A 26,151-nucleotide genomic window follows, 5' to 3' on the forward strand; every position below is an offset into this window, starting at 1 on the left:
CTTGTTGAAGTGGCGACATTCCAGAGGTTCTCGAGCACAGGTTTGTGTGTTCCCAGAAATGTGTTGGGGAGGGGGGGGGGAGAATTAGCCCAATAATTCTGTGCGGGTCGAGCGTTAATTAAAATCCTGTTCCTGCGAATGACTGATGTTCCTCAGTTCCGTCTCTGAACTTCAAACCTTGGATCTGGCGCCTCTCAGTGGCTCGAGAGAGAAATGCACTGCTGAGCTCTGTGCATTTGAACACATTGGGATGTTTGTTGCATCCTTGCTTGGTGCAGTGCTGGCTAGCATCAGCAGAGAATATCACTAGCCATGATTATCCCACCAGAAAATAGTTCAAAAGGCTAATGGATGCTCAGAGACTAGAATATGGCTGCGGTGTGTGTAGGGTGGCGGGGTGGGGGGGGGGGGGGGAGGTATGGATATCCTGGTGAAACCACACCTGGAGTCACTATGGGAACCACAGCTTAAGAAAGCAATCTTGGCCTTTTAATTCAATTCTGGGATGTGGGCAAACATTGGCCAGGCCGACACTTATTTTCCATGCCGAATGGCCCTTGAGAGGGTGACAGAAGCTGCCTTCTTGAACTGCTGCAGCCCACGAGGAGTGTAGTTTACTTACTTTAGTTTAAAGTTTATTTATTAGTGTCACAAGTAGGCTGACATTAACACTGCAATGAAGTTACTGTGAAAATCCCCTAGTTGCCACACTCTGGCGCCTGTTCGGGTACACTGAGGGAGAATTTAGCACGGCCAATGCACCTAACGAGCACGTCTTTCGGACTATGGGAAGAAACCGGAGCATCCGGAGGAAACCCACGCAGACACGGGGAGAACGTGCAGACTCCGCACAGACAGTGACCCGAGCCGGGAATTGAACCCGGGTCCCTGGAGCTGTGAGGCGGCAGTGCTAACCACTGTGCCACCATGCCGCCCATAGTGTAGATTCACCAGAACAATACCTGGGCACCAAGTGTAACATCACGAGGAGGGATTACACAAATACAGGTTGTATTCTAGAAGATTAAAGAGAGATTTGGTTTAAGTTTTCAAGGTCTTGGGTAGATAGAGAGAAACTGTTCCTGCTCATTGGGGAGTCTAGGACCCGGGGTTGGGAGCAGGGGGCAGAATCTGAAAACTGGAGCCAGACCTTTCAGGAATGAAATGAGGAAACACTCCTACACAGACAGGGTGGGAGAAAGTTAGAACTCTCTTCCACATATTACAGTTCTTTTTTGTTCATTCGTGGGACGTGGGTGTCACTGACATTTATTGCCCATCCTTGGTTGCTCTTGAACTGAGTGGCTTGCTGGGATATTTCGGAGGGCAGTTGAGAGTCAACCACATTGCTGTGGCTCTGGAGTCACATGTAGGCCAGACCGGGTAAGGACGGCAGATTTCCTTCCCTAAAGGACATTAGTGAACCAGACGGGTTTTTCCGACAATCGACAATGGTTTCGTGGTCATCATTCGATTCTTAATTCCAGATACTGCTTTTATTTAATTCAAATTTCACCATCTGCCGTGGCGGGATTCGAACCCGGGTCCCCGGAGCATTAGCTGAGTTTCTAGATTAATCGTCTGGCGATAAGACCACGAGGCCATCGCCTGCCCAATTGATGCTGTTTCAATAGCTTATTTTAAACCTGAGATTGGTAGACTGATGTTAACTAAAGGGGATTCAGGATATGGGGCAAAGTTAAATTATATGGCGTTGGGTCACAGATCAGCCATGATTTCATTGCATGTTGGAACACTGAATGGCCTCCTGCTTTTCTTGTGCTTCCACTTTCCCCGGGATGTGAGCTCCAGGAGAGAGGACTGGGCATCCTGTCACAGAGCGCTGCCTAGAAGCTGATTCCCAATGCCTCCTTACTGGCCGGATTTGCTGTGTGATATAAGAAGTTTATAGAAGAGGAAATAATTGTTTGCAGATGTTTAACATCGATCCTTCTGTATCCACAGGGCTCTGACGAAACAATCCGTGTTGTTTCCATGGATAAAGATTACCATGTGGAATGCTATCAGTGTGAGGTATGTTCAGCAATTTAAAGTGGCGGGTAACTGGAGGATTAATTTAACTGTAAATCTAATATTAACAGATCCTAGCCTAGGAAGAACAGGTTTAACATAAAGGTATTTGAAGCTAGCAGTGCTTGCATAAAGCACAGCCCAGTCTTTCTGCCATTTCTTTGTGAGTTATGTGTCCGTGTGATTCCGGGGATTTGAATCTGAATGTTGTTACTGCCATCAGCTCCCATTGCAAACCATCTCCGTCCAATCCCAATCCTTCCTCACGATTTGATGCAAGGATTTGATTACTCTAGTCCAAATGCTCCGATCAGCTGAGGAACCAGTTGAGAGAAAGCGCTGGGCCACGTTTTCTGCGTTCCCTCATCCTAATCGATGGAAGTAGGAAGTGGGTAAAAACCAGGGGCTGAGTTCCACAATTCCGCAATCTCACGCTAAAGGAAGCAGCCTTTCTCCCACCAATTGCAGCAAGTGAATTGTTTGGATCCCAAATCCCATCAACGTCCATGGGAATTAGGTTGCTGGCATGTATGTTTGGAACATGGGAACAGGAGGAGACCATTCAGCCCTTCGAGTCCACTCTAGCATCCAGTTAGATCATGGCTGCCCCCCCCCCCCCCTACCTGAAACCTATTGAGTATTCCAGAGAACAGGGGTGTCTCGTACCCTTTGAGGAGGTAGTGGACCAAGTTTGATGAGCTTCACATCACATAGATGCCTGCTGTCAGCCAGGAAAATAGGGCCCTGCTCTTCACAGACAGAAAGAGCATATAGACACATTGAGCCTTTTTCAGATAAAGTAAATAAGTGACAACCATTTGCCACTCATTCCTCAGGGCAATGTCTTGATCAATCAGGGTCAAGCTGCCTGGTTTAAATTTCAAACAATGCATGGCAGTTAACTGTCAGTCAGCATCAACTGGTGCATTCTCCATACAACACCTCTACCAATCAGAGTCCACTTACCAACCAATCTGCACCCTCTTCTCAGACATTATAAATTGCTGTTTTCTCGCAAATTGTTCTGATGGGTGCAAGGCGGAAAGCTTCGACGTGCCTTTTTTTTCAGTAATACTCAGTGTTCTTTGTCAAACCAGTGCAGACTCTGGAACGGTCCTGGCAGATTGGAGGATGGAAAATGTAACCCCGCTATTTAAGAAAAGGAGGGAGGGAAAAAACAGGGAATTACAGACTGGTTAGCCCAGCAACAGTAGCAGAGAAAATGCTGGAGTCTATTATAAAGAATACAATAACAGGGCACTTAGAAAATATCAACAGAATTAGATAAAGTCAACATAGGTTTATGAAACCTCCTGGAGTTTTTTGAGGACGTAACTAGTCGAATAGATAAGGGTGAACCAGTAGATGTTGTAATATTTTGATTTTCAGAAAGCTTTTGATAAAGTTCCACATCAGAGGTTAGTGTGCAAAATTAAAGCACGGGGGTGGTAATATATGGGCATGGATTGAGAATTGGTTAGCAGACAGAAAACAAGAGAGTAGGGATAAATGGGTCTTTCAGAGTGTAAGGCTAGTGGGGTACCACAGGGACAAGTGCTTGGGCCCCAGCTATTCACAATCTTGTGTCAATGATTTGGATGAGGGAACCAAATATCATATTTCCCAAGCTTGCTGACGACACAAAGCCAAGTGCAGTTGTAAGTAGTGAGGAGCAAGTAAAAAGGTTTCAAGGTGATTTAGATGAGTTGAGTGAGTGGGATGCAGTATATCATGAATAAATGTGAAGTTATCCACTTTGATAGGAAAATCAGAATGGCAGAGTATTTTTTAAATGGTGATAGATTGGGGAATGTTGATGTACAAAGGGACCTGAGTGTCATTGTGCATCAGTCAGTGAAAGCAAGCATGCAGGCGCAGTCAGGAAGGCAAATAGTATGTTAACATCATTGCAAGAGGATTTGAGTACAGGAGCAAGGATGTCTTACTGCAGCCGTACAGGGCCTTGGTGAGACCACACCTGGAGTACTGTGCAGTTTTGGACTCCTTACCTAAGAAAGGATATACTTGCCAGCGAAGGTTCACCAGGCTGATTCCTGGGATGGCAGGATTGCCACATGAGGAGAGATTGGGCTTGTGTTCAGTGCAGTTTCACAGAAATCATAGAAACCCTACTGTGCAGAAGAAGGCCATTTGGCCCATCGAGTCTGCACCGACAACAATCCCACCCAGGCCCTTACCCCATAACCCCCACATATTTACCCTATTAATCCCTCTAACCTACACATCTTGGGACACTAAGGGGCAATTTAGCATAGCCAATCAACCTAACCTACATATCTTTGGAGTGAGGGAGGCACCCGGAGGAAACCCACACAGACATGGGGAGAATGTGCAGATTCTGCATAGACAGTGACCCGAGGTTGGAATTGAACTCAGATCCCTGGAGCTGTGAGGCAGCAGTGCTAACCACTGTGCCACCCCGAAAGAGAGGGGATCTCATTGAAAAGTATAACATTCTGATAGGGCTGGACAATTGCTACTTTCCTGCCCGCTCACAGACCCTTTAACTCCCTTGTTAGTCAACAATCTATCCACCTCTGTCTTAAAATGATTCAGTGACCCTGAGACGGCCTGGCAGGGGAGCTGAGGTTGAGTCTGTGTCTTTATAAGCTCTGTTTGTGAACAGAATTCCCACTCACCTGAAGAAGGGGCTTAGAGCTCCGAAAGCTTGTGTGGCTTTTGCTACCAAATAAACCTGTTGGACTTTAACCTGGTGTTGTTAAACTTCTTACTGTGTTCACCCCAGTCCAACGCCGGCATCTCCACATCAGGGGAGCTGAGAACAGAGGCATTTTCTCTGCAGAACTGGGCGCATCATCAGTGCCATTGACTGCGGCACGGTAGCACAGTGGTTAGCACTGCTGCTTCACAGCTCCAGGGTCCCGGGTTCGATTCCCGGCTCGGGTCACTGTCTGTGTGGAGTTTGCACATTCTCCTCGTGTCTGCGTGGGTTTCCTCCGGGTGCTCCGGTTTCCTCCCACAGTCCAAAGATGTGCGGGTCAGGTTGATTGGCCAGGTTAAAAAGAATTGCCCCTTAAAGTCCTGAGGTACGTATGTTAGAGGGATTAGCGGGTAAAATATGTGGGGGGAGGGCCTGGGTGGGATTGTGGTCGGTGCAGACTCGATGGGCCGAATGGCCTCCTTCTGCACTGTAGGGATTCTATGATTTCTATGACTGTTGAATTATTTCCCCCAGCAATCCATTTTGTTCTAATACATGAACGGTTCAGTTGGCCCCCTCCCCACATGAATTTCCTACCTGCTCCACTGTTTCTTCCCCCACAGTCTAACCTTGTGCTCATGTCCCCCCCTCGTTTCTAGGACTGTGGCATGGAGCTGAATGATGAAGAGGATCACCGTTGCTACCCACTGGATGGACACTTGCTCTGCCACGCTTGCCACCTGCAACACATTGACAGCGGGATCCCTGGCTCCGTCTACCAATCCAAATACTAGAGCCGGCAATAAGAGGCTCAATGCAAGTCTGCTTAGACTGACACTGAAGCATTGAAACTCCTAAGTGTGATCACTCGGAATGGCAGTGACGTTCTTACCCACTGAAGAGGAATAAATGAGAAGAGGACACCGGTTTTCAATAAGCAAAATCGCTCCAAATACACTTTGATAAGTTACAACATTAAAAAAAGAGACAGAAGAGTCTGGTCTGAGAACCCCCGTTTTATGGAACTTCAGTGTTACTAAAATGTAGACACCAAATTGTATTGAAGTTAGCTTTACATGAATGTTATAAAGGATGCACATTTTTTTTAAAAAGAGGTATCATGTATTGAAACAGGATTTGTCATGTAATTAGATTCCCGGAACAGGAAAGGGTCTATGTAGAATGCTCTGGTGCAGCATTAACATGATTTATGGGGAGATGGTGGTGCATTCGTGGTATTGTCACTGGGCTAGTTATCCAGAGACCCAGACGAGAGCTCTGGAGACGCGGGTTCAAACTCCAACACGGCAGCTGGTGGAATTTAATTGAATTAATTAAAAATCTGGAATTGAAACTTGGTTTCATGGGGCAACAGTCGTAACAACCCCACCTGGTTCACTAACGTCCTTTGGGGAAGGAAATCTGCCGTCCTTACCTGGTCTGGACTACATGTGACTCCAGAGCCACAGCAATGTGGTCGATTCTTAAACTGCCCTCTGAAATGGCTGAGTGAGGCACTCAGTTCAAGGGCAGTTAGGGATGGGCAATAAATCCTGGTCTTGCCTCTGATACCCATGTCCTACGAAATAATTTTTAAAAAGGCATGGTTGGTTGGCACATTGGTGATGTGTAACCCAGTTAGGGAAATGGATCTGCTCCAAGGATCCGCAGTTGTCCACACTGCTGTTTTCTGCTCTTTGACTAAGGTTGTTTGCCAGGCAAATGTATTTGTCACAAAAAAATTGTCAATCAGCTTTCCTGATTTTTTTGTGCCCCAATGTTGAAATCATAGAATCCCTACAGTGCAGAAGGAGGCCATTCGGCCCATCGAGTCTGCACTGACCACAATCCCACCTGTACCCGTAACCCCATGTATTTTACCCTTGCTAGTCCCCCCCCCTAACACTGCGGAGCAATTTAGCATGGTCAATCCACCTACCCTGCACACCTTTGGACTGCGGGAGGAAACTGGAGCACCCGGAGGAAACCCAGGCAGACACGGGGAGAACGTGCAAACTCCACGCAGTGACCCAAGCCGGGAAACGAACCCGGGTCCCTGGCGTTGTGAGTCAGCAGTGCTAACCATTGTGCCGCCGTGCCATCCCATATGGAGTCCAAACTTTAAAATCTGACTCCCGGTTTCCTCCCACCTTCCCCTGGAAATTTCTGTGGATTCCTTTAAGACTGTAACTGTGCATATAGCATAATAACTCACATTGTAGCTGATTTTAAATAAAAATATGACCGTTTTGGTCTTAGGAGAACTTTTTAAGTGTTGGGACAAACTCGAGAATGTGCCTCTTCTGGAATCACAGAACAGTTGCAGCACCGAAGGAGACCATTCGGCCCATTGTGACCATGACAGCCCTCTGCAAGAATTAGTTTATGATTGTCCATGGTTCTCAATGAGAAAGGTTTATCATAATTTGTGTTTTAATGTTCCATCATGTAAAATAAACTGACACATAATCTGAAATAAAGTAAACAAATTTCATTATAAATCACAAAAAAATTCTTAATTAAGAAACCATGTTGGAACGTACTTTAATTTTATTTTCACATATATCTCAATTGAATCAACAAACTAAAGCTAATCTGCCCCCAGTCCCTTCCAAAAGAATGTCTGACTTCAGATTTTTACCTTCTCTTCTGGTTGTGTACAAGAATGAGAAAATTGTGCTCTCGGAAACATCTTCCTTGTATCTATACAGTAAGAAGTCTCACAATAACAGGTTAAAGTCCAACAGGTTTATTTGGAATCACAAGCTTTTGGAGCACTGCTCCTTCATCGGGTGAAGTGAGTGACTCACCTGATGAAGGAGCAGCGCTCCGAAAGCTCGTGATGGGGTGGCACAGTGGTTAGCACCTCTGCCTCACAGCGCCAGGGACCCGGGTTCAATTCCGGCCTTGGGTGACTGTGTGGAGTTTGTACCTTCTGTCCAAGTTTGCGTGGGTTTCCTCCGGGTGCTCCGGTTTCCTCCCACAGTCCAAAGATGTGCAGGTTAGGTGGATTGGCCATGCTGAATTGCCTCTTCGTGTCAGGGGGACTAGCTAGGGTAAATGCATGGGTTATGGGGATAGGGCCTGGGTGGGATTGTGGTCGGTGCAGATTCAATGGGCTCCTTCTGCACTGTAGGATTCTATGATTCTTCCTCATAGCCCCTGCAAGTTTATTTCCCTCCAGTGCACATCCGGTTTCCTTTTGAAATCATTGATGGTCTCCCAGATCCTTATCAGTTGCTGGGTTTAAAAGACAAGTTCTTCATGGCGGAGACATTCATATTCGATGGAACCACAGCAAAATATTGAACTTGTGGGACACAGTATCAGGTAATCGATCAGGCAAAACTGCATATGAACAATGAGACCTAAGTAAATAAAGAAACTATAACATTGTTTAAATATTCATGGCACTAAATGTAATGGTTTTCCTGGTTGGGGGTTGGTGTTATAATATTTAGGAAGACATTCACAACCGGGGCTAGGCTGGAACTCCAGGACCTGAATTCAAATAGATATGGGACAAAGGTGTCTCTACGAGAAGGTTTCTGTGAGAGATTATTCCAGTGGACATAGAACTGCAGCACTAAACAGTGAATGTTGTGACCAGGAGGAGTGATTGTTAGGGTTACCAACCCTCTACGATTGGCCTGGAGTCTCCAGGAGTTGAAGCCCAATCTCCAAGACATTGCTGTGTGCGACCCTGGAAAAAAATAATCGGGGCGTTAAAAAAGGATTGTTCTTTTTTTGTCATTTTCTTTAAAAGTTTCTTTCTACCAGATATAAAAAGATTGAAAGAGGGTGTGGGGAAGGTTGTTTGGTTTATAATCAAGCATTATCCAATTGGGTAATAAATCTTTTTGGTTTCCAATTGGTGTTGGAAGGCAGTGCATTATGGGATGGATGTGTTGGCCGACTAATGGCTGGAATGTGGGGCTGGAGGTGGGGATAGGGGGGTGCAAGTCATGTGATGAAACCTCCGGGAGTACATTTAATCACAGTTGACAACTCTAGGGATTGTGCAAGTCACAACAATCCCAGTGGAGTTAGAAATGATTTTCTAAATTTGGCCAGCAGAGTGTTTGAGTCAAATTTACAATATCCCTGACTTGTTTCCTAATAATTCCCTGGTTTTAGGATTTACAATAAATGGCAAGGATAAACTGCAATAAAAATCTGTGCGTGTGTGTATTCCATTTGCTTACTAGTAATTTAAATGAAGGTTACATTAAATATATAAATATTACAGCACAAATTATATTGAGGATAAATGAAATCGGCTCAAAGGCTTGGATGAAGATCTTTTGGGCTTTCTGAAGTATTTTCTGATTTAAGCTTTTAAAAGATAAATTTTGGAACAGTTTTTTCTTCAATCTGTAATGACACAGAAGTGGAAAATCTGGACAACACAACACGAGCTTTCAAGTTATTGAAGAATGTTTGGTAAGCAGCTGCTCAGACTGAACAGTGGAGGTTGTTCGAACACAGGATCGGAGGCCCTGTGTTCAGACGCCGGCTGCAAAGTAGGGGTGGAGAAGCAATCACCTTGTAATGCATGGAACTCACTAGGACCAGAGTGATCCCCTGGACTAGTTTTCAGTTGCCTCTGGGGATCGGAGAGGAATTTACCCGCACACCTTTCTCCCAAATTAACCTTGTTTTTCAATCTGTTTATTCACCGACCCTGGTTGATAAAGCATCCTGGGTGAACCGGAGAACACAGTAAGAAGTTTAACAACACCAGGTTAAAGTCCAACAGGTTACCTGTTGGACTTTAACCTGGTGTTGTTAAACTTCTTACTGTGTTTACCCCAGTCCAACGCCGGCATCTCCACATCAGAACCGGAGAAGTCAATATATTGTGCTTCACAAGGCATTGCATTTGAGTGAGGCAGACTGGATGCACCAGAGTGTCTTTTTCCATATGTCATTTCCCATATGCTTTAAGCATCGTATTGTTTCAACAACTTAAATGTAAGAAGTTTAACTTCTGGAAATAATCATGGAAGGAAAATGAACTAACTGTTTTCTGATTTATACATGGGTCACAGCATTGAATTGAAATTCAGACACTCTCTGTGTGAGCAGCACTGAGTGTGGCTTTGGTCAGAGTGTGGAAGTTTGGTGAGAAGAGGGAGTTCAGTGAGGAGGGGAGGGCGCTACTCCTTTGCTTCTCTAACTTCTTCACCCTGTGGGAATTGGTTTCTGCTTTTCTACAGGGGAGGTGGCCAGCTGTTGGTGAATATCCAGTAAGTGGTCAAGATCTATTTTCCGAAGGTTGAAATTTGTCCTGCACTTTGTTATGAGATTAATTAATATCTCAAATAAATAACTGAATAAAATAATAAAGTAATTAAAGACCATAAGTATGGCAGGACAGGTGATATGTCATGCCTGCAATATGAGTGTGCTCATGGATACTGGTGTTATCCAGGGCAAGCATGTCCGCAGTAAGAGTCTGTGGCTTGAGGAGCTTCGGCTCAGAGTCACTGAGCTGGAGTTTGAGCTGCGGACACTGCGTCGCATCAGGGAGGGAGAGTTTTACCTGGAAGCTTTGTTTCAGGAGGCGGTCACAAACCTTCGGATATAATCTTCCAGTTTGGAAAGTGGTGAGGGACAGGAGGGTGTGACTGCTGCTGACGCAGGTAAAGGGACCCAGAGGGCAGGAGTGCAGAAGTGTCAGTCACTGCAATTGTCTGACAGGTTTGAGACTCTTCCAGCTGGTTTGGGTATGAGAGTGGGGAATGAAGGGTGGTGCAGTGGTACAAGAAATTATTCAGTGGGGTGGAGGGTGTGGGGGTTGGGGGCGGACTGACTGTATAAGAAGGTAGGGGTGGGTAGTAAGTGACAGTATAGTGAAAGGGATTGACAATGTTCTCTGTAACAAGGAGCCAGAGTCCAAATTGCTCTGTTGCCTGCCCCATGCCAAAGTTCGGGACATCTGCTCTGGGCTGGAAAGGAGCTTTTGCAGTTGGTGGGGATGGGGCGGGGTGTGTGGGGGGGGGGGGGGGGGGTGAGGGCGTTACAAGGAGGATCCCACTGTTGTGGACCATGTATGTACCAACGACATGGGTAGAATGAGGAAGCAGTTCCTGCACAGACATTTACAGGAGCTAGACACTAAATTAAACAACAGAACACACACGATTATAATCTCTTGATGATTACCTGAGCCACGTGCAAATTGGGATAGGCAACATTAAATTAGAGAAATGAATATGTGGCTGAAAGACTGGTGTGGCAGGTGAGTTTCAGTTTGTGGGGCATTGGCATCAGTACTGAAGAAAGTGGGGGCTGTACTGTTGGGATGGCCTACATCTGAACCATGCTGCGAGCAATGATCTTGTAAACTGCATAACTAGGGAAGGAGAGAGAGCTTTAAACTTTAAATCGAGGAAGAGATGGTTCTGAGGATATGATCACCATACCAGCCTAACACATCTTTTAATGAATTATTTATGGGGGGTAGGTACAGAGGAGATGTCAGGGGTAAGTTTTTCACTCAGAGGGTGGTGGGTGAGTGGAATCGGCTGACGTCGGTGGTGGTGGAGGCAAACTCGTTGGGGTCTTTTAAGAGACTTCTGGATGAGTACATGGGATTTAATGGGATTGAGGGCTATAGATAGGCCTAGAGGTAGGGATATGATCGGCGCAACTTGTGGGCCGAAGGGCCTGTTTGTGCTGTGGCTTTCTATGTTCTAAATAATCTTCATCTTGTACGGTTGCCTCTTTTTGTAAGGATTGTGGGGTCATGATGTTTCCCCCCCCCCGTCCATGTGGATTCTGCTTAATGACTAAAGCTTCAGGTTTTTAGGTGTCCAAATCACTAACAACCTGTCCTGGTCCCCCCCCCATGCCGACACTATGGTTAAGAAAGCCCACCCACACCTCTACATTCTCAGAAGACTAAGGAAATTTGGCATGTCAGCTACGACTCTCATCAACTTTTACAGATGCACCATAGAAAGCATTCTTTCTGGTTGTATCACAGCTTGGTATGGATCCTGCTCTGCCCAAGACCGCAAGGAACGACAAAAGATCATGAATGTAGCCCAATCCATCACGCAAACCAGCCCCCCATCCATTGACTCTGTCGACACTTCCCGCTGCCTCGGAAAAACAGCCAGCATAATTAAGGACCCCACACTCCCCAGGCATTCTCTCTTCCACCGTCTTCAATTGGGAAAAAGATACAAAAGTCTGAGGTCATGTACCAACCGACTCAAGAACAGCTTCTTCCCTGCTGCTGTCAGACTTTTGAATGGATCTACCTCGTATTAAGTTGATCTTTCTCTACACGCTGGCTATGACTATAACACTACATTCTGTACTCTCTCCTTTCCTTCTCTATGAATGGTATGCTTTGAAAAGCCCGCAAGAAACAATACTTTTCACTGTATATTAATACATGTGACAATAATGAATCAAATCAAATCAAATATGGAAGTGTCCACACACAAAATGCTGGGTGTATCTGTCACAAATATACTGTATGGAGTGTGATCGGGGGAAAGCGAATGGTCTCTTTCTCAAAGCATTGGACGTTCGACACACTGTCCAGGTTTGGTGATTAGAACGCATTGTGAAGATTAGCCCTTAAAATGACTATCATGTCCAAAGAAACGGAAGGACAGGGGCGAGGCAGAGCCTTCGGGCGCCGAGTTCAGCCATGGTTTAACATTGGTGGAAATGTTGAGCAACTTGTCATTTCATGGTTTGGCATCTCTTTACCACGTTGCCCCAATCACCATTTGATGCCTTTATTTTATTGGTTTATTCGAGCTTGTTTAAGCAAATACATTTGAGAGTTTAAACCACTCCATTACTAACAAGCACTATAGCAAAATACTTAACTTGAAATGACCACTTACATATTTAACTGTCAGATGTAGAGCTGTCAGATTTCTGCTGTTTGCCTTGAGTTGGTTAGCAAATCATTTCTAGTGATCCATCTTTGAGAGTGAGTAATCAGTCATATCTTCCTTACCATTTCCCTCTGCTACCAATCACAAAGCCAAAGAATTTGCCATTTTTGCCTCTAGTCCATTCCTTTGATTTGCCTTTGCAGGTTTTATTTTCTAGATGTTGGTATTTGGCTTCACTAAGACCCCCCGTTTCCACCTTTGTAACATCACCTAATTCTGTCCCTACCTCAGCTGCTGAAACACTTAACCATTCCTTTGTAACCTCTACACTTGCCGATTCGAATGAACTCCTGGCAGGTCTGTGTAGACTTGAGCTCATCCTAAACTCTGCTGCCACTGTCCGAACTCACACCGGGTACTGTTCCCCTATCACCCCCAGTGCTCTCTGACCTATGCTGGTTCTCAGTCAAGCAATGTAATGGTTTTAAAATTCCCATCGTTGTTTTCAAATCCTTCTGTAGCCTCATCTCTTCCAATCTCTGTAGGGTGACACAGTTGGTTAGCACTGCTGTCTCACAGCTCCAGGGACCCGGGTTTGATTTCCGGCTTGGGTGACCGTGCAGACTCCACACATTCTCCCCGTGTCTGCATGGGTTTCCTCCGGGTGCTCCGGTTTCCTCCCACAGTCCGAAAGACGTGCTGGTTAGGTGCATTGGCCATGCTAAATTCTCCTTCAGTGTACCCGAACAGGCACCGGAGTGTGGGGACTCAGGGATTTTCACAGTAACTTCATTGCAGTGTTAATGTAAGACTACTTATGACACTAATAAATAAACCAAAACTTAACCTCCTCCAGCCTCTGAGATATCTGTGCTCCTTTAATTCATGATTTGAATCAATCCACCATTGGAGCTGCCGAGGCTCCAAGCTCAGGAATTCTCTGTCCCTCTCTACCGCGCCTTCCGCCTTTCAGACACTCCTGAAAATCAACCTTTTTTGACAGCTTTTGGACATCTTACTGAATGTCTCCTTATGTGACTTGGTGTCGTACTTTGCTTTATGTCGCTCCTGTGAAGTGCATTGGGATTTTGTTTATGTTAAAGGTGCTCTATAAATGCAAGTTGTTGTTGTAATCACATCAAAACTTTTACTTTCTTTCTGGAATGTTGTCGGGTTTCCATCTTCCAGGATGGCAGCTTCTATACCTGGCGCTGCTGTCACAGTGGCAGAGATTAGACCCAGACTTCGCCCCATCCACCCAGAGTGAACTGTCATTGGTCTTTTCTCTACACCTCTCTCCGAGAGAGATGATGTGCGCACTGAACCACATGTCTTCCCAAAGTTTTCAGAATGCCTTGCAGCAGCAAGGAACAGCCTCCCCAACCGCCCCCCCCCCCCCCCCCCCCCCCAAAATCACCTCACCTTTCACTCTCTTTTGTTACAAAATCCCACTGATGTTGCATGTGACGGTGCCCCAAGGCCCGGAAGGATGATTTGCAATATCGGTTTGCAGTGATGTGTTTTCTTTAGTATTACGTGAGGAATGTCATCCAACCCAGTGAGGAACAGGCCAGTCATTGTGTGAACAATTAATAAAGAATATTTATTAACTTAAAAGAAAAATAAAGACACACACGACAAAGAATATAATACAATTTTTTTTTACAGTTTATTTATTAGTCACAAGTAGACTTACATTAACACAGCAATGAAGTTACTGTGAAAATCCCCTAGTCGCCACACTCTGGTGCCTGTTCGGGTTTGATTTGATTTATTATTGTCACATGTATTAGCATACAGTGAAAAGTATTGTTTCTTGAGCACTGTACAGACAATGCATACTGTTCATAGAGAAGGAAACAAGAGAGTGCAGTGAGGGAGAATTTAGCATGGCCAATGCACCCTAACCAGCACGTCTTTCAGACTGGGAGGAAATCAGAGCACCTGGAGGAAACCCACGCAGACACGGGGAGAACATGCAGACTCCGCACAGACAGTGACCCAAATCGGGAATTGAACCCGGGTCCCTGGCGCTGTGAGGCAGCAGTGCTAACCACTGTGCCACCGTGCCGCCCACGTATGACATGTAAGTATACTAATGTCTATACCCACACAATTTCACATGAAACTATCCCTTGGTCCCCGACTATCTATCTGAGACACCCTTTGTCCCAAACACCATCCAATATTAAGTGACTCTATGAGCTGAATCCCGCAAACAATTACCATAACCAGGTTAAGGTGGAACCATCTGGGAAATAGTCTTCAGGTTCAGCGAAAGCAAAAGATGGCTACTTCTTTGGGGAGACGATGGGCGGGATTCTCCGATCTCACCCACTGCATGTGAGAATGGAGAAATTGGCATTCTAGCCAAAACTCGAGAACAGCTTCTTCCCTGCTGCTGTCAGACTTTTGAATGGACTTACCTCATGTTAAGTTGATCTTTCTCTACACCCTAGCTATGACTGTAACACTACATTCTGCGTTCTCTCCTCTCCTTCTCTATGAACAGTATGCTTTGTCTGTATAGCGTGCAAGAAACAATACTTTTCACTGTATAATAATACATGTGACAATAATAAATCAAATCAAAGACATTGGCATCTCCACACCATGAGCAGATTGAATATGAAGCTGACTTTCAGTGAGGAAGTTGGGCCCTGATTGAACTGATGGGAATACAACAACTGATCCCCTCCTGCTGCCTGTCCCTCAGGGTGTGGAGATGCCGGCGTTGGACTAGGGTAAACACAGGAAGAAGTTTAACAACACCAGGTTAAAGTCCAACAGGTTTATTTGGTAGCAAAAGCCACAAGCTTTCGGAGCCTTAAGCCCCTTCCTCAGGTGAGTGGGAATTCTGTTCACAAAGAGGGCATATAAAGAACAAAGAACAAAGAACAGTACAGCACAGGAAACAGGCCCTTCGGCCCTCCAAGCCTGTGTCGCTCCTTGGTCTAACTAGACCAATCGTTTGTATCCCTCCATTCCCAGGCTGCTCATGTGACTATCCAGGTAAGTCTTAAACGATGTCAGCGTGCCTGCCTCCACCACCCTACTTGGCAGCGCATTCCAGGCCCCCACCACCCTCTGTGTAGAAAACATCCCTCTAATATCTGAGTTATACTTCGTCCCTCTCACCTTGAGCCCGTGACCCCTCGTGATCGTCACTTCTGATCTGGGAAAAAGCTTCCCACCGTTCACCCTATCTATCCCCTTCATAATCTTGTACACCTCTATTAGATCTCCCCTCATTCTCCGTCTTTCCAGGGAGAACAACCCCAGTTTACCCAATCTCTCCTCATAGCTAAGACCCTCCATACCAGGCAACATCCTGGTAAACCTGCACTCTCTCTAACGCCTCCACGTCCTTCTGGTAGGCGACGACCAGAACTGGACGCAGTACTCCAAATGTGGCCTAACCAGCGTTCTATACAGCTGCATCATCAGACTCCAGCTTTTATACTCTATACCCCGTCCTATAAAGGCAAGCATACCATATGCCTTCTTCACCACCTTCTCCACCTGTGTTGCCACCTTCAAGGATTTGTGGACTTGCACACCTAGGTCCCTCTGTGTTTCTATACTCTTGATGGCTCTGCCATTTATCGTATAACTCCTCCCTACATTATTTCTTGCAAAATGCATCACTTCACATTTATCCGGATTAAATTCCATCTGCCACCTCTCTGCCCAATTTTCCTGCCTATCTATATCCTGCTGTATTGCCCGACAATGCTCATCGCTATCCGCAAGTCCAGCCATCTTCGTGTCATCTGCAAACTTGCTGATAACACCAGTTACACCTTCTTCCAAATCATTTATATATATCACAAATAGCAGAGGTCCCAGTACAGAGCCCTGCGGAACACCACTGGTCACAGACCTCCAGCCGGAAAAAGAGCCTTCGACCGCTACCCTCTGTCTCCTATGGCCAAGCCAGTTCTCCACCCATCTAGCCACTTCTCCTTGTATCCCATGAGGCTTAACCTTTTTAACCAACCTGCCATGTGGGACTTTGTCAAATGCCTTACTGAAATCCATATAGACGACATCCACAGCCCTTCCTTCGTCAACCGTTTTTGTCACTTCCTCAAAAAACTCCACCAAATTTGTAAGGCACAACCTCCCTCTTACAAAACCATGCTGTCTGTCACTAATGAGATTGTTCCATTCTAAATGCACATACATCCTGTCTCTAAGAATCCTCTCCAACAACTTCCCTACCACGGACGCCAAGCTCACCGGCCTATAATTTCCCGGGTTATCCCTGCTACCCTTCTTAAACAACGGGACCACATTTGCTATCCTCCAATCCTCAGGGACCTCACCTGTGTCCAAAGAAGCAACAAAGATTTCTGTCAGAGGCCCAGCAATTTCATCTCTCGTCTCCCTGAGCAGTCGAGGATAGATGCCATCAGGTCCTGGGGCTTTGTCAGTTTTAATGTTCCCTAAAAAACCTAACACTTCCTCCCTTGTAATGGAGATTTTCTCTAACGGGTCAACACCTCCCTCCGAGACACGCCCAGTTAACACGTCCCTCTCCTTCGTGATTACCGATGCAAAGTATTCATTTAGGATCTCCCCTATTCCCTTGGGTTCTATAAAGACACAAACTCAATTTACAGAATAATGGTTGGAATGCGAATACTTACAGCTAATCAAGTCTTTAAGGTACAAACAATGTGAGTGGAGAGAGCATCAAGACAGGTTAAAGAGATGTGTATTGTCTCCAGACAGGACAGCCAGTGAGACCCTGCAGGTCCAGGCAAGCTGTGGGGATTACAGATAGTGTGACATGAACCCAATATCCCGGTTGAGGCCGTCCTCATGTGTGCGGAACTTGGCTATCAGTTTCTGCTCAGCGACTCTGCGCAGTCATGTGTCGTGAAGGCCGCCTTGGAGAACGCTTACCCGAATATCAGAGGCCGAATGCCTGTGACCGCTGAAGTGCTCCCCAACAGGAAGAGAACAGTCTTGCCTGGTGATTGTCGAGCGGTGTTCATTCATCCGTTGTCGCAGCGTCTGCATGGTTTCCCCAATGTACCATGCCTCGGGACATCCTTTCCTGCAGCGTATCAGGTAGACAACGTTGGCCGAGTTGCAAGAGTATGTACCGTGTACCTGGTGGATGGTGTTCTCACGTGAGATGATGGCATCTGTGTCGATGATCCGGCACGTCTTGCAGAGGTTGCAGTGGCAGGGTTGTGTGGTGTTTTCTTCCTTTGGACTCATGATGAACAATCACTGAAACAACTCTATGATGACATCAACAAGTTCCATCCCACCATCAGACTCACCATTGACTATTCTCCGGAATTAAGGGCGGTCACCTCAGCACCTCACTATACCGCAAGCCCACGGATAACCTCACGATGCTCCACTTCTCCAGCTTCCACCCTAAACACGTTAAAGAAGCCATCCCCTACGGACAAGCCCTCCGTATACACAGGATCTGCTCGGATGAGGAGGATCGCAACAGACACCTCCAGACGCTGAAAGATGCCCTCATAAGAACAGGATATGGCGCTCGACTCATCGATCGACAGTTCCGACACGCCACAGCGAAAAACCGCACCGACCTCCTCAGAAGACAAACACGGGACACGGTGGACAGAGTACCCTTTGTCATCCAGTACTTCCCCGGAGCGGAGAAGCTACGGCATCTCCTCCGGAGCCTTCAACATGTCATTTGATGATGACGAACATCTCGCCAAGGCCATCCCCACACCCCCACTTCTTGCCTTCAAACAACCGCACAACCTCAAACAGACCATTGTCCGCAGCAAACTGCCCAGTCTTCAGGAGAACAGTGACCACAACACCACACAACCCTGCCACAGCAACCTCTGCAAGACGTGCCGGATCATCGACACAGATGCCATCATCTCACGTGAGAACACCATCCACCAGGTACACGGTACCTACTCTTGCAACTCGGCCAACGTTGTCTACCTGATACGCTGTAGGAAAGGATGGCCCGAGGCATGGTACATTGGGGAAACCATGCAGACGCTGCAACAACGGATGAATGAACACCGCTCGACAATCACCAGGCAAGACTGTTCTCTTCCTGTTGGGGAGCACTTCAGCGGTCACGGGCATTCGGCCTCTGATCTTCAGGTAAGCGTTCTCCAAGGCGGCCTTCACGACACACGACAGCGCAGAGTCACTGAGCAGAAACTGATAGCCAAGTTCCGCACACATGAGGACGGCCTCAACCGGGATGTTGGGTTCATGTCACACTATCGGTAATCCCCACAGCTTGCCTCCTGGACTTGCAGAGTCTCACTGGCTGTCCTGTCTGGAGACAATACAAATCTCTTTAACCTGTGTTTAACTCTCTCTCCACTCACATTGTCTGTATCTTTAAGACTTGATTACCTGCAAAGACTCGCATTCCAACCATTATTTTGTAAATTGAGTTTGTGTCTTTATATGCCCTGTTTGTGAACAGAATTCCCACTCACCTGAAGGAGCTTAAGGCTCCGAAAGCTTGTGTGGCTTTTGCTACCAAATAAACCTGTTGGACTTTAACCTGGTGTTAAACTTCTTACTGTGTCCCTCAGGGGCCAGGGCTCGTTGCGCTTTCTCGCCACTCTTTCTGTCCCCAGCTGCGCGCCGTGGCGGCAGCGGCGTCCTGACGTCAGCCGTCCGAGGGAGCGTGTGCGTGCGTGCGTGGAGATCCGCGGGGAAAAGCCGGCGTCACGTGTCCGTGGGCGGAGCCTCAGGAGGGGTCAGAGGTGAAGGTCGGCGTCACGTGTCCGCGGGCGGAGCCTCGGAGGGGGTCAGAGGGCACGGACCGGCGGCGGAGACGGCAAGATGGCGGCGGCCGCGTACGAGAGTCTGAAGCTGTGAGTGCGGCGCCCAGGGCGCGGGGTTAAAGTGATTGCGGCTCCGGTGTTTCCTGTCTGATTTGGGGAGGGTGATTTACACGATGTCGGGGTTTGGTTCCCTGTGTGGTTTTGTTTCACTTTCCCCCCCCCCCTTGTTTTGAAGCAGAGGCGGGTGTGGGGAGCGAGCTCCAGTCAGGCAGCTCCTCTCTCCCTGAGCCCGGAGAGCCCGAGCCCAGCGGCCTGGGGACCGGGGGGGAATGGGGTAGTGTCCCTCCCCTATCCGGGGTGAGGGGAGCTCACCCACTGCCCTGCTTGTGGGGCGCAGAGAGTGAGTCCTCTGGAGTTGGGGCAAAGGCAAGTTTGTTTGGCGAGTGGTGGGGGGAGCTGGTTCTCTCCACTTGTCCCCTGGTCTTCGCCGCCCCACAGTCCCCAACAACCTGCATTTATTTATCTCCCTTCATCTTGATTTGATTTGTTATCAACCATTATCTTGCAATTGTGTCTTTGTACTACTTTAACCTGCGATTATTCCTCTCGCCACTCACATTGTCTGTACCCGTCAAGAGTTGGTTATCTGTAAAGACTCGCATTCCAACCATTATCTTGCAATTGTATCTGTATATGCCCTGTTTGTGGACACGGTTCCACTCCCCTGATAAAGCAACATCTCTGAAAGCTCATGATTCCAAATAAATCTGTTGGACTTTTAACCTGGTGCTGTGAGACTTCTCACTGTGCCCATCCCAGTCCAACGCTGGCATCTCCACATCATGATTTATTATTGTCGCATGTATTGGGATACAGTGAAAAGTATTGTTTCTTGTGTGCTATACTGACAAAGCATACTGAACATATAGTACATGAGGGAGAAGGAAAGCAGAGGGTGTGGAATGTAGTGTTACAGTCACAACTAGGGTGTAGAGAAAGGTTAGGTGGGTCTATTCAAAAATGATGACAGCACCTCATGTCATGGAAGACTCCAGGGAAATCCACAGGAGCATTCTCGAGCAAAACCTGACCTCAGGACAAAGCACCAGAAGGGTGGTGGAAGAAGCTTTAAGCAGCATCTGTGGGTGGGGAAGGTGGCACAGTTTCAAGGGGGGAGTTCTAACCCCCCCCTATTTAAGATGAGCTGGGAAGTTTTTTCTCTTGGATGATGGTCATTAGTCTTGGGAATTCTCATCCCTAATGGGAACTGGAGGCTGGCTGGGTCATTGAATATATTCAAGGCTGAGGTGGGCAGATTTTTGTTCTGTAAAGGAGTCAAGGGGCAGGCAGGTAAGTGGAGTCACAGCGATGTCAGATCAGCAATGACCTTATTGATTAGCGCTGGAGGAGCCGAGTGATTACTTCTATTTCTTACATTCTTGGAAGAGAGTGAGTGGGTGATGTTTAGGGAAGGAATTCCAGAGCTTACGCCCCAGGCAACTGAAGGCACGGCTGCTAATGGGCGATTCAAATGTGGAATTCTCAAAGGGCCAGAATAGAGGAGCACAGAATATCTTAAGGGTTATAGGACTGGGGGAGAATACAGATTTGGAGGGATGAGGTCACGGAGGGGTATTGAAAACAAGGATGTGAATTTTTTAATTGGGCGGCACGGTAGCACAGTGGTTAGCACTGCTGCTTCACAGCTCCAGGGACCTGGGTTTGAATCCTGGCTCAGGTCGCTGTCTGTGCGGAGTTTGCACATTCGCCCTGTGTCTGTGTAGGTTTTTTCCGGGTGCTCTGGTTTCCTCCCACAGTCCAAAGATGTGCGGGTTAGGTTGATTGGCCATTCTAAATTGCCCTTAGTGTCCCGGGATGCATAGGTTATAGAGGGATTGGTGGGTCGATATGGGGATAGGCCCTGGGTGGGATTGTGGTTGGTGCAGACTCGATGGGCCGAATGGCCTCTTTCTGCACTGTGATTTCTATGAGTAGTTAGTACTGCTGCCTCACAGCGCCAGGGCCCTGTGTTCAATTCCCGGCTTGGGTCACTGTCTGTGCGGAATCTGCACGTTCTCCCTGTGTCTGCATGGGTTTCCTCTGGGTGTTCCGGTTTCCTCCCGCAGTCTGAAAGACATGCTGGTTAGGTGCATTGGCCATGCTAACTTTTCCCTCCGCATATCCGAACAGGCGCCGGAGTGTGGTTACTCAGGGATTCTCACAGTAACTTCATTGAAGTGTTAATGTAAGCCTACTTGTGACACTAATAAATAAACTTTAAACTTTAAAACTGTTTAACTAGCAGCTGTGGTAGGTCAGTGAGCACAGGCATGGTGGGTGAACCAGGTTTGGTGCGAATTAGGACGAGGGCAGCAGAGTTTTGGTTGACCTCAAGTTTACAGTGGGTCGAATGCTGGAGACCAACCAGAGTGTGTTAGAACAGTAACATTTAGAGGCAACAAAGTCATGTAGAATACTTAGTTTTGTGATATACCTTATGGTGATGTGATGCAAGTATTCCTCTTTTCTACATTAATGTCCTGCAGGTTAAAGGTGAGGGGGAACTGAGAGGTTTGTTGATTGCTATATCTATGACCCCTTTTATAAAAAAAAAGATACTGGTGATTGTGATATGGGCCGAGTTTTTTGCCTTACTACTATTTAAATTTGTTTTTAGATGTAGGCAGTGTTGATTTGGAACATTTATTATTCTGCACTGTAGGGATTCGATTATTAAGAGCAGATTAGAGTCCAGGTTACTTGAGTCAGTTGAGTTTTATGAACTCTGGCAATTTTTATGGTCATTTTTTGCTCTCTGTTGTCAGGCCACAGATGTATTGAATTTGAGTTTGAAGCTCACTCGTGGACAGTGAACTCGTGCCCTCTGGGTTACCAGTTCAGTGTCACAAATGCTGCATGTATTATTTAGTTCTCCTGTCTCTGTGTGTCTAAGGAAGAAACTCTCAGTTAAAATCCTCAGTGCATTACTGCCATGTCATCAGACATTGTCTCTGTAACTATGCTGATTACCTCGCTCGTCGCAATGTAGTCAATTAAAAAAGGATATTATTTGGATGTACCATCCCTAATTACAATTGAGTGAATTGCTTGGCCATTGTGGAGGGAAGTTAAAGTATCTACCACATCCTTGAGAGGACTGGAGTCCCATGGGGTGGCAGAATGGTTGGCACTGCTGCCTCGGCGCCAGGGACTCTGGTTCGATTCCAGCTTTGGGCCATAGTCTGTGCAGAGTCTGCACGTTCTCCCAGGGTCTGCGAGGATTTCCTCCGGGTGCTCCGGTTTCTTCTGACAGTCCAAAGATGTATGGGTTAGGGAGAATGGTAAGAAGTCTCACAACACCAGGTTAAAGTCCAACAGGTTTATTTGGTAGCAAATACCATAAGCTTTCGGAGTTTGCTCCGAAAGCTTATGGTATTTGCTACCAAATAAACCTGTTGGACTTTAACCTGGTGTTGTGAGACTTCTTACTGTGCTTACCCCAGTCCAACGCCGGCATCTCCACATCTTAGGTAGAATGGCCATGCACAATTGTCCCTTGGGGTCAGGGGGATGCGGGGTTATGGGGATAGGGCCTGGGTGGGAATTATGTTGGTGCAGTCTCGATGGGCCGAATGGCCGCCTCCTGCATTGTAGGGATTCTATTCTATGTAGACCAGACTAGATGAGAATGGTAGGTTTCCTTCCCTAAACGGCACCGATGAAGCATTTGGATATATAGGGCAATCCAATAGCTTCATGGTAACTTTTAAACTGTTTGTGAACAGAATTCCCACTCACCTGAAGAAGGGGCTTAGAGCCTCGAAGGCTTGTGTGGCTTTTGCTACCAAATAAACCTGTTGGACTTTAACCTGGTGTTGTTAAACTTCTTACTACAACTTTTAAACTGCCATGGTGGGATTTGAACTTGCATTCTCTGGATTATTAGTCCAGTAAAATGACCACTATCCTGCTGCCAGTGAAGAGCTTTCTTGGCACTTTTTAATGACTGATTTTAAGCAAGTGGTGGACAACATGTGTCCCAGGGGCCACATGCGGTGTGGCGGGTCAGGGTTCAGAGTGTGGCCCAAAAGACATTTTGTTGACCGTTGCCCATGCGCAAGATTCCATATTCCACTGGTTTCCATTGTGTATTGCCTTTGCTACTGGTATGACTGAGAGACACGTGAAGTGAGGTGCATGGTGGCACATACTGATAGCCACACGCTCCCTCAGCATCCAAGCAAATCGTAAATATTTATTCTGCTTTTACTACTTGAAGTTGATGACAGTTCTATTAATAGATGAATGATTAAGCATTTCCTATTTCGTATGAAGTATTTGGCATGTATTAAATTTTTTTCAAGGGTCATGGTTAGTGAACATGCCCGATTTTAATCTTGTGGCCCACTGAGATGGAGGAGGGCCACTCGTGGCTCACTTACTAGCCTAGATTGTCCATCACTGCTTTAAGCCATGTTCACTCTGGGCACCACACCTCAGGGTGGATATCTCATCTTTGGAAATGCAGAATCACCCAAGTCTCTTCAAGCATTATCATATCAGAACAAGTTGAACACTTTTGGTTTGTATCCCTTTGAGTGGAAAACCAGAGGCCAAAACTAATAATGCTTTGGGGACATTGGTTCAAATCCCACCATGGCAGCTGGTGGAATTTAATTCAATTCATAAAATAAATCTGGAAATGAAAGCTAGTCTCAGTAATGGTGACTATGACAACTTCCATCGATTGTTATTAAAAACCTGTCTGGTTCGCTGAAGGAAATCTGCCGTGCTTACCTGGTCTGGCCTACATGTGACTCCGGATCCACAGCAATGTAGTTGATTCTCAACTGTCCTCTGAAATGGCCGAGCGAGACACTCAGTTCAAGGCTGATTAGGGATGGGCAACAAATACTGGCCTTGTTTGTGAAGCCCACATCCCACAAAAGAGAAAAATATCTATTTCTTCAAGTAGCGGAATGCAGAACTAGTGGATTCTAATTTTAAAATTGGGTCAGGCCAATCAAGAGGCACTTTACACATCAGGTTGTTGAAATCTGGAATTCCCCACCAAGACTTTGGAGACGAGGTCAGTTGAAACTTCCAAGACTGAGATGGATAAGATATTTATAGGTAAGGATACTGAGCAAAGGCAAATGGAGGTTTGATGCATATTAATTGTCTAATTGAATGGTGAAGTAGGCGCAATGGGCTGAATGGCCTGATATTTCTGTGTTGTTTTGCAAGAATGAATATGGTTTGTTACTTTATACGAAGTTGTTTGACATTGTAGTCAATTGAACAGTTGAATGAATGGTGACACTGATATGTTGTACTAATGCCTGCTGTTTAGATAACAATCATATCAGGAGAGGTTTGCAAAGGGCCATTTCTTCCTGCTGCAGTTCAGATTAATGAAAGAAAGTTGACCTTAGATTGGAGGGAAGCCCTTATAAATGAGAGAATGGAAGGCGAATGATATTCCACACAAACCAGCCTTAGCCTTTCAGTAAACATCTGTTGAATTTTTTAAACCGCTCAAGGTCATTGTTGTCTGTTTATTTCAGTGGCTTTAATACTGGCGATGTTATGTTACACCTTTGCTAGATATCAATACAACACAAGCTTTCAGGGCTGTGTATTGATTACACAATGTAAATCCAGATGGTAGTGCTATCCTCGACCAGGGATCAGCCTCGACTCAGTGGGTGGCATTCTTGTCTGAGTCGGAAGGTTGCGTGTTCAGGTCCTGCCCTGGATCTTTTGAGTACAAAAATCAAGGCTGATGTTCCAGTGCAGTACTGAGGAAGTGCTACTCTGTTGGAGATGTCATAGAATCCCACAGTGCAGAAGGAGGCCATTCGGCCCATTGAATTGGCCGTGCTAAATTGCCCCTTAGTGTAAGGGGGACTAGCTTGGGTAAATGCATGGGATATTGAGGGTAAGGCCTGGGTGGGAGGGGGGGCAGAGAGAAGGTATGTTGAGTTCTCCATGAGGCCAACATTTACCTCAACATCTCAAAAACGGATGATCACATTATCACGCTGCTGGTTGTGGGAGTTTGTTGTCTGCAAATTGGCTGCCACATTACAACAGTGACAACAATTCCAAGTACTTCATTGGCTGTGAAGCACTTTGGGACATGCTGTAGCTGTGAAAAGCGCTATATAAATGCCAGTCATTTTCTGGGCCAGCAAAGATTCAGTCGAGCCCTGGTGCATGATGAAGTCCTGATGCTATTTCATTGCCTACACATTACATCACACCTGAACGTTAATGTGTCATGCTAGTAAACTCCCTGAGCATGGTTGATTCACCAGAGAGTTAGAACTGTTATAAATTGCAAGGTGTTGTGACTTCCATTAACTTTGTCATAATTGATGGTTCAAAGCAAACCTTATCGAGTAGGAGGAGTGGGATTGTGGACCCGGATTTCCTCATGTTCTCTGACTGCGATTGTGTGGCATTATTGCATCACTTGCATGAAACCAGGCGCAGAACTCGAGAGGGACTCAGTGTATTGAACATGACTCACTGAATCATGAACGAGTTATGAGTAAGTTATTTGTTCAGCCCATACTTTGGACTCCAGGAATCTTTGTGCAGAGACTATCCCTCTCCAACATTAAATTGGGTGGCACCAGAGAGATTATGCCTGCTAGGAATGGTGTACTTTTATGATATTTCAATAATGTGACTGCTTTATTATTGATTTTAATGAGTAAAACAACTGGGATAATTTAACACAGACAGTGTTTAAAACTATCAATGCTCTGTTGTATATGAGCTCTTGTCTTTGTATCTTCCATTT

At 46.3% G+C, this 26,151-nt stretch overlaps 2 protein-coding genes across 3 annotated transcripts in view; both read left to right on the forward strand.

The window, feature by feature from the left end:
* Positions 1-8,891, forward strand: part of limd1a (LIM domains containing 1a) — a 77,095-nt gene extending 68,204 nt beyond the window's left edge. The window contains exons 7-8 of the mRNA XM_078199715.1: positions 1,966-2,034; positions 5,374-8,891. Coding sequence (XP_078055841.1) covers positions 1,966-2,034; positions 5,374-5,508 — 204 coding nt within the window. The 3' untranslated portion in view covers positions 5,509-8,891. The remainder of the gene's footprint in view (positions 1-1,965; positions 2,035-5,373) is intronic.
* A 10,459-nt stretch (positions 8,892-19,350) lies between these two features.
* sacm1lb (SAC1 like phosphatidylinositide phosphatase b) overlaps positions 19,351-26,151 on the forward strand; it is a 53,464-nt gene continuing 46,663 nt past the window's right edge. The window contains exon 1 of one of the 2 annotated variants that reach the window (XM_078199591.1): positions 19,351-19,430. In XM_078199591.1, the coding sequence (XP_078055717.1) occupies positions 19,399-19,430 (32 nt within the window). In that variant the 5' untranslated portion in view covers positions 19,351-19,398. The remainder of the gene's footprint in view (positions 19,431-26,151) is intronic. The other variant, XM_078199581.1, reaches the window with a different exon arrangement.

This window comes from Mustelus asterias, chromosome 2 (assembly GCF_964213995.1).
Source record: "Mustelus asterias chromosome 2, sMusAst1.hap1.1, whole genome shotgun sequence".
NCBI lineage: Eukaryota > Metazoa > Chordata > Chondrichthyes > Carcharhiniformes > Triakidae > Mustelus > Mustelus asterias.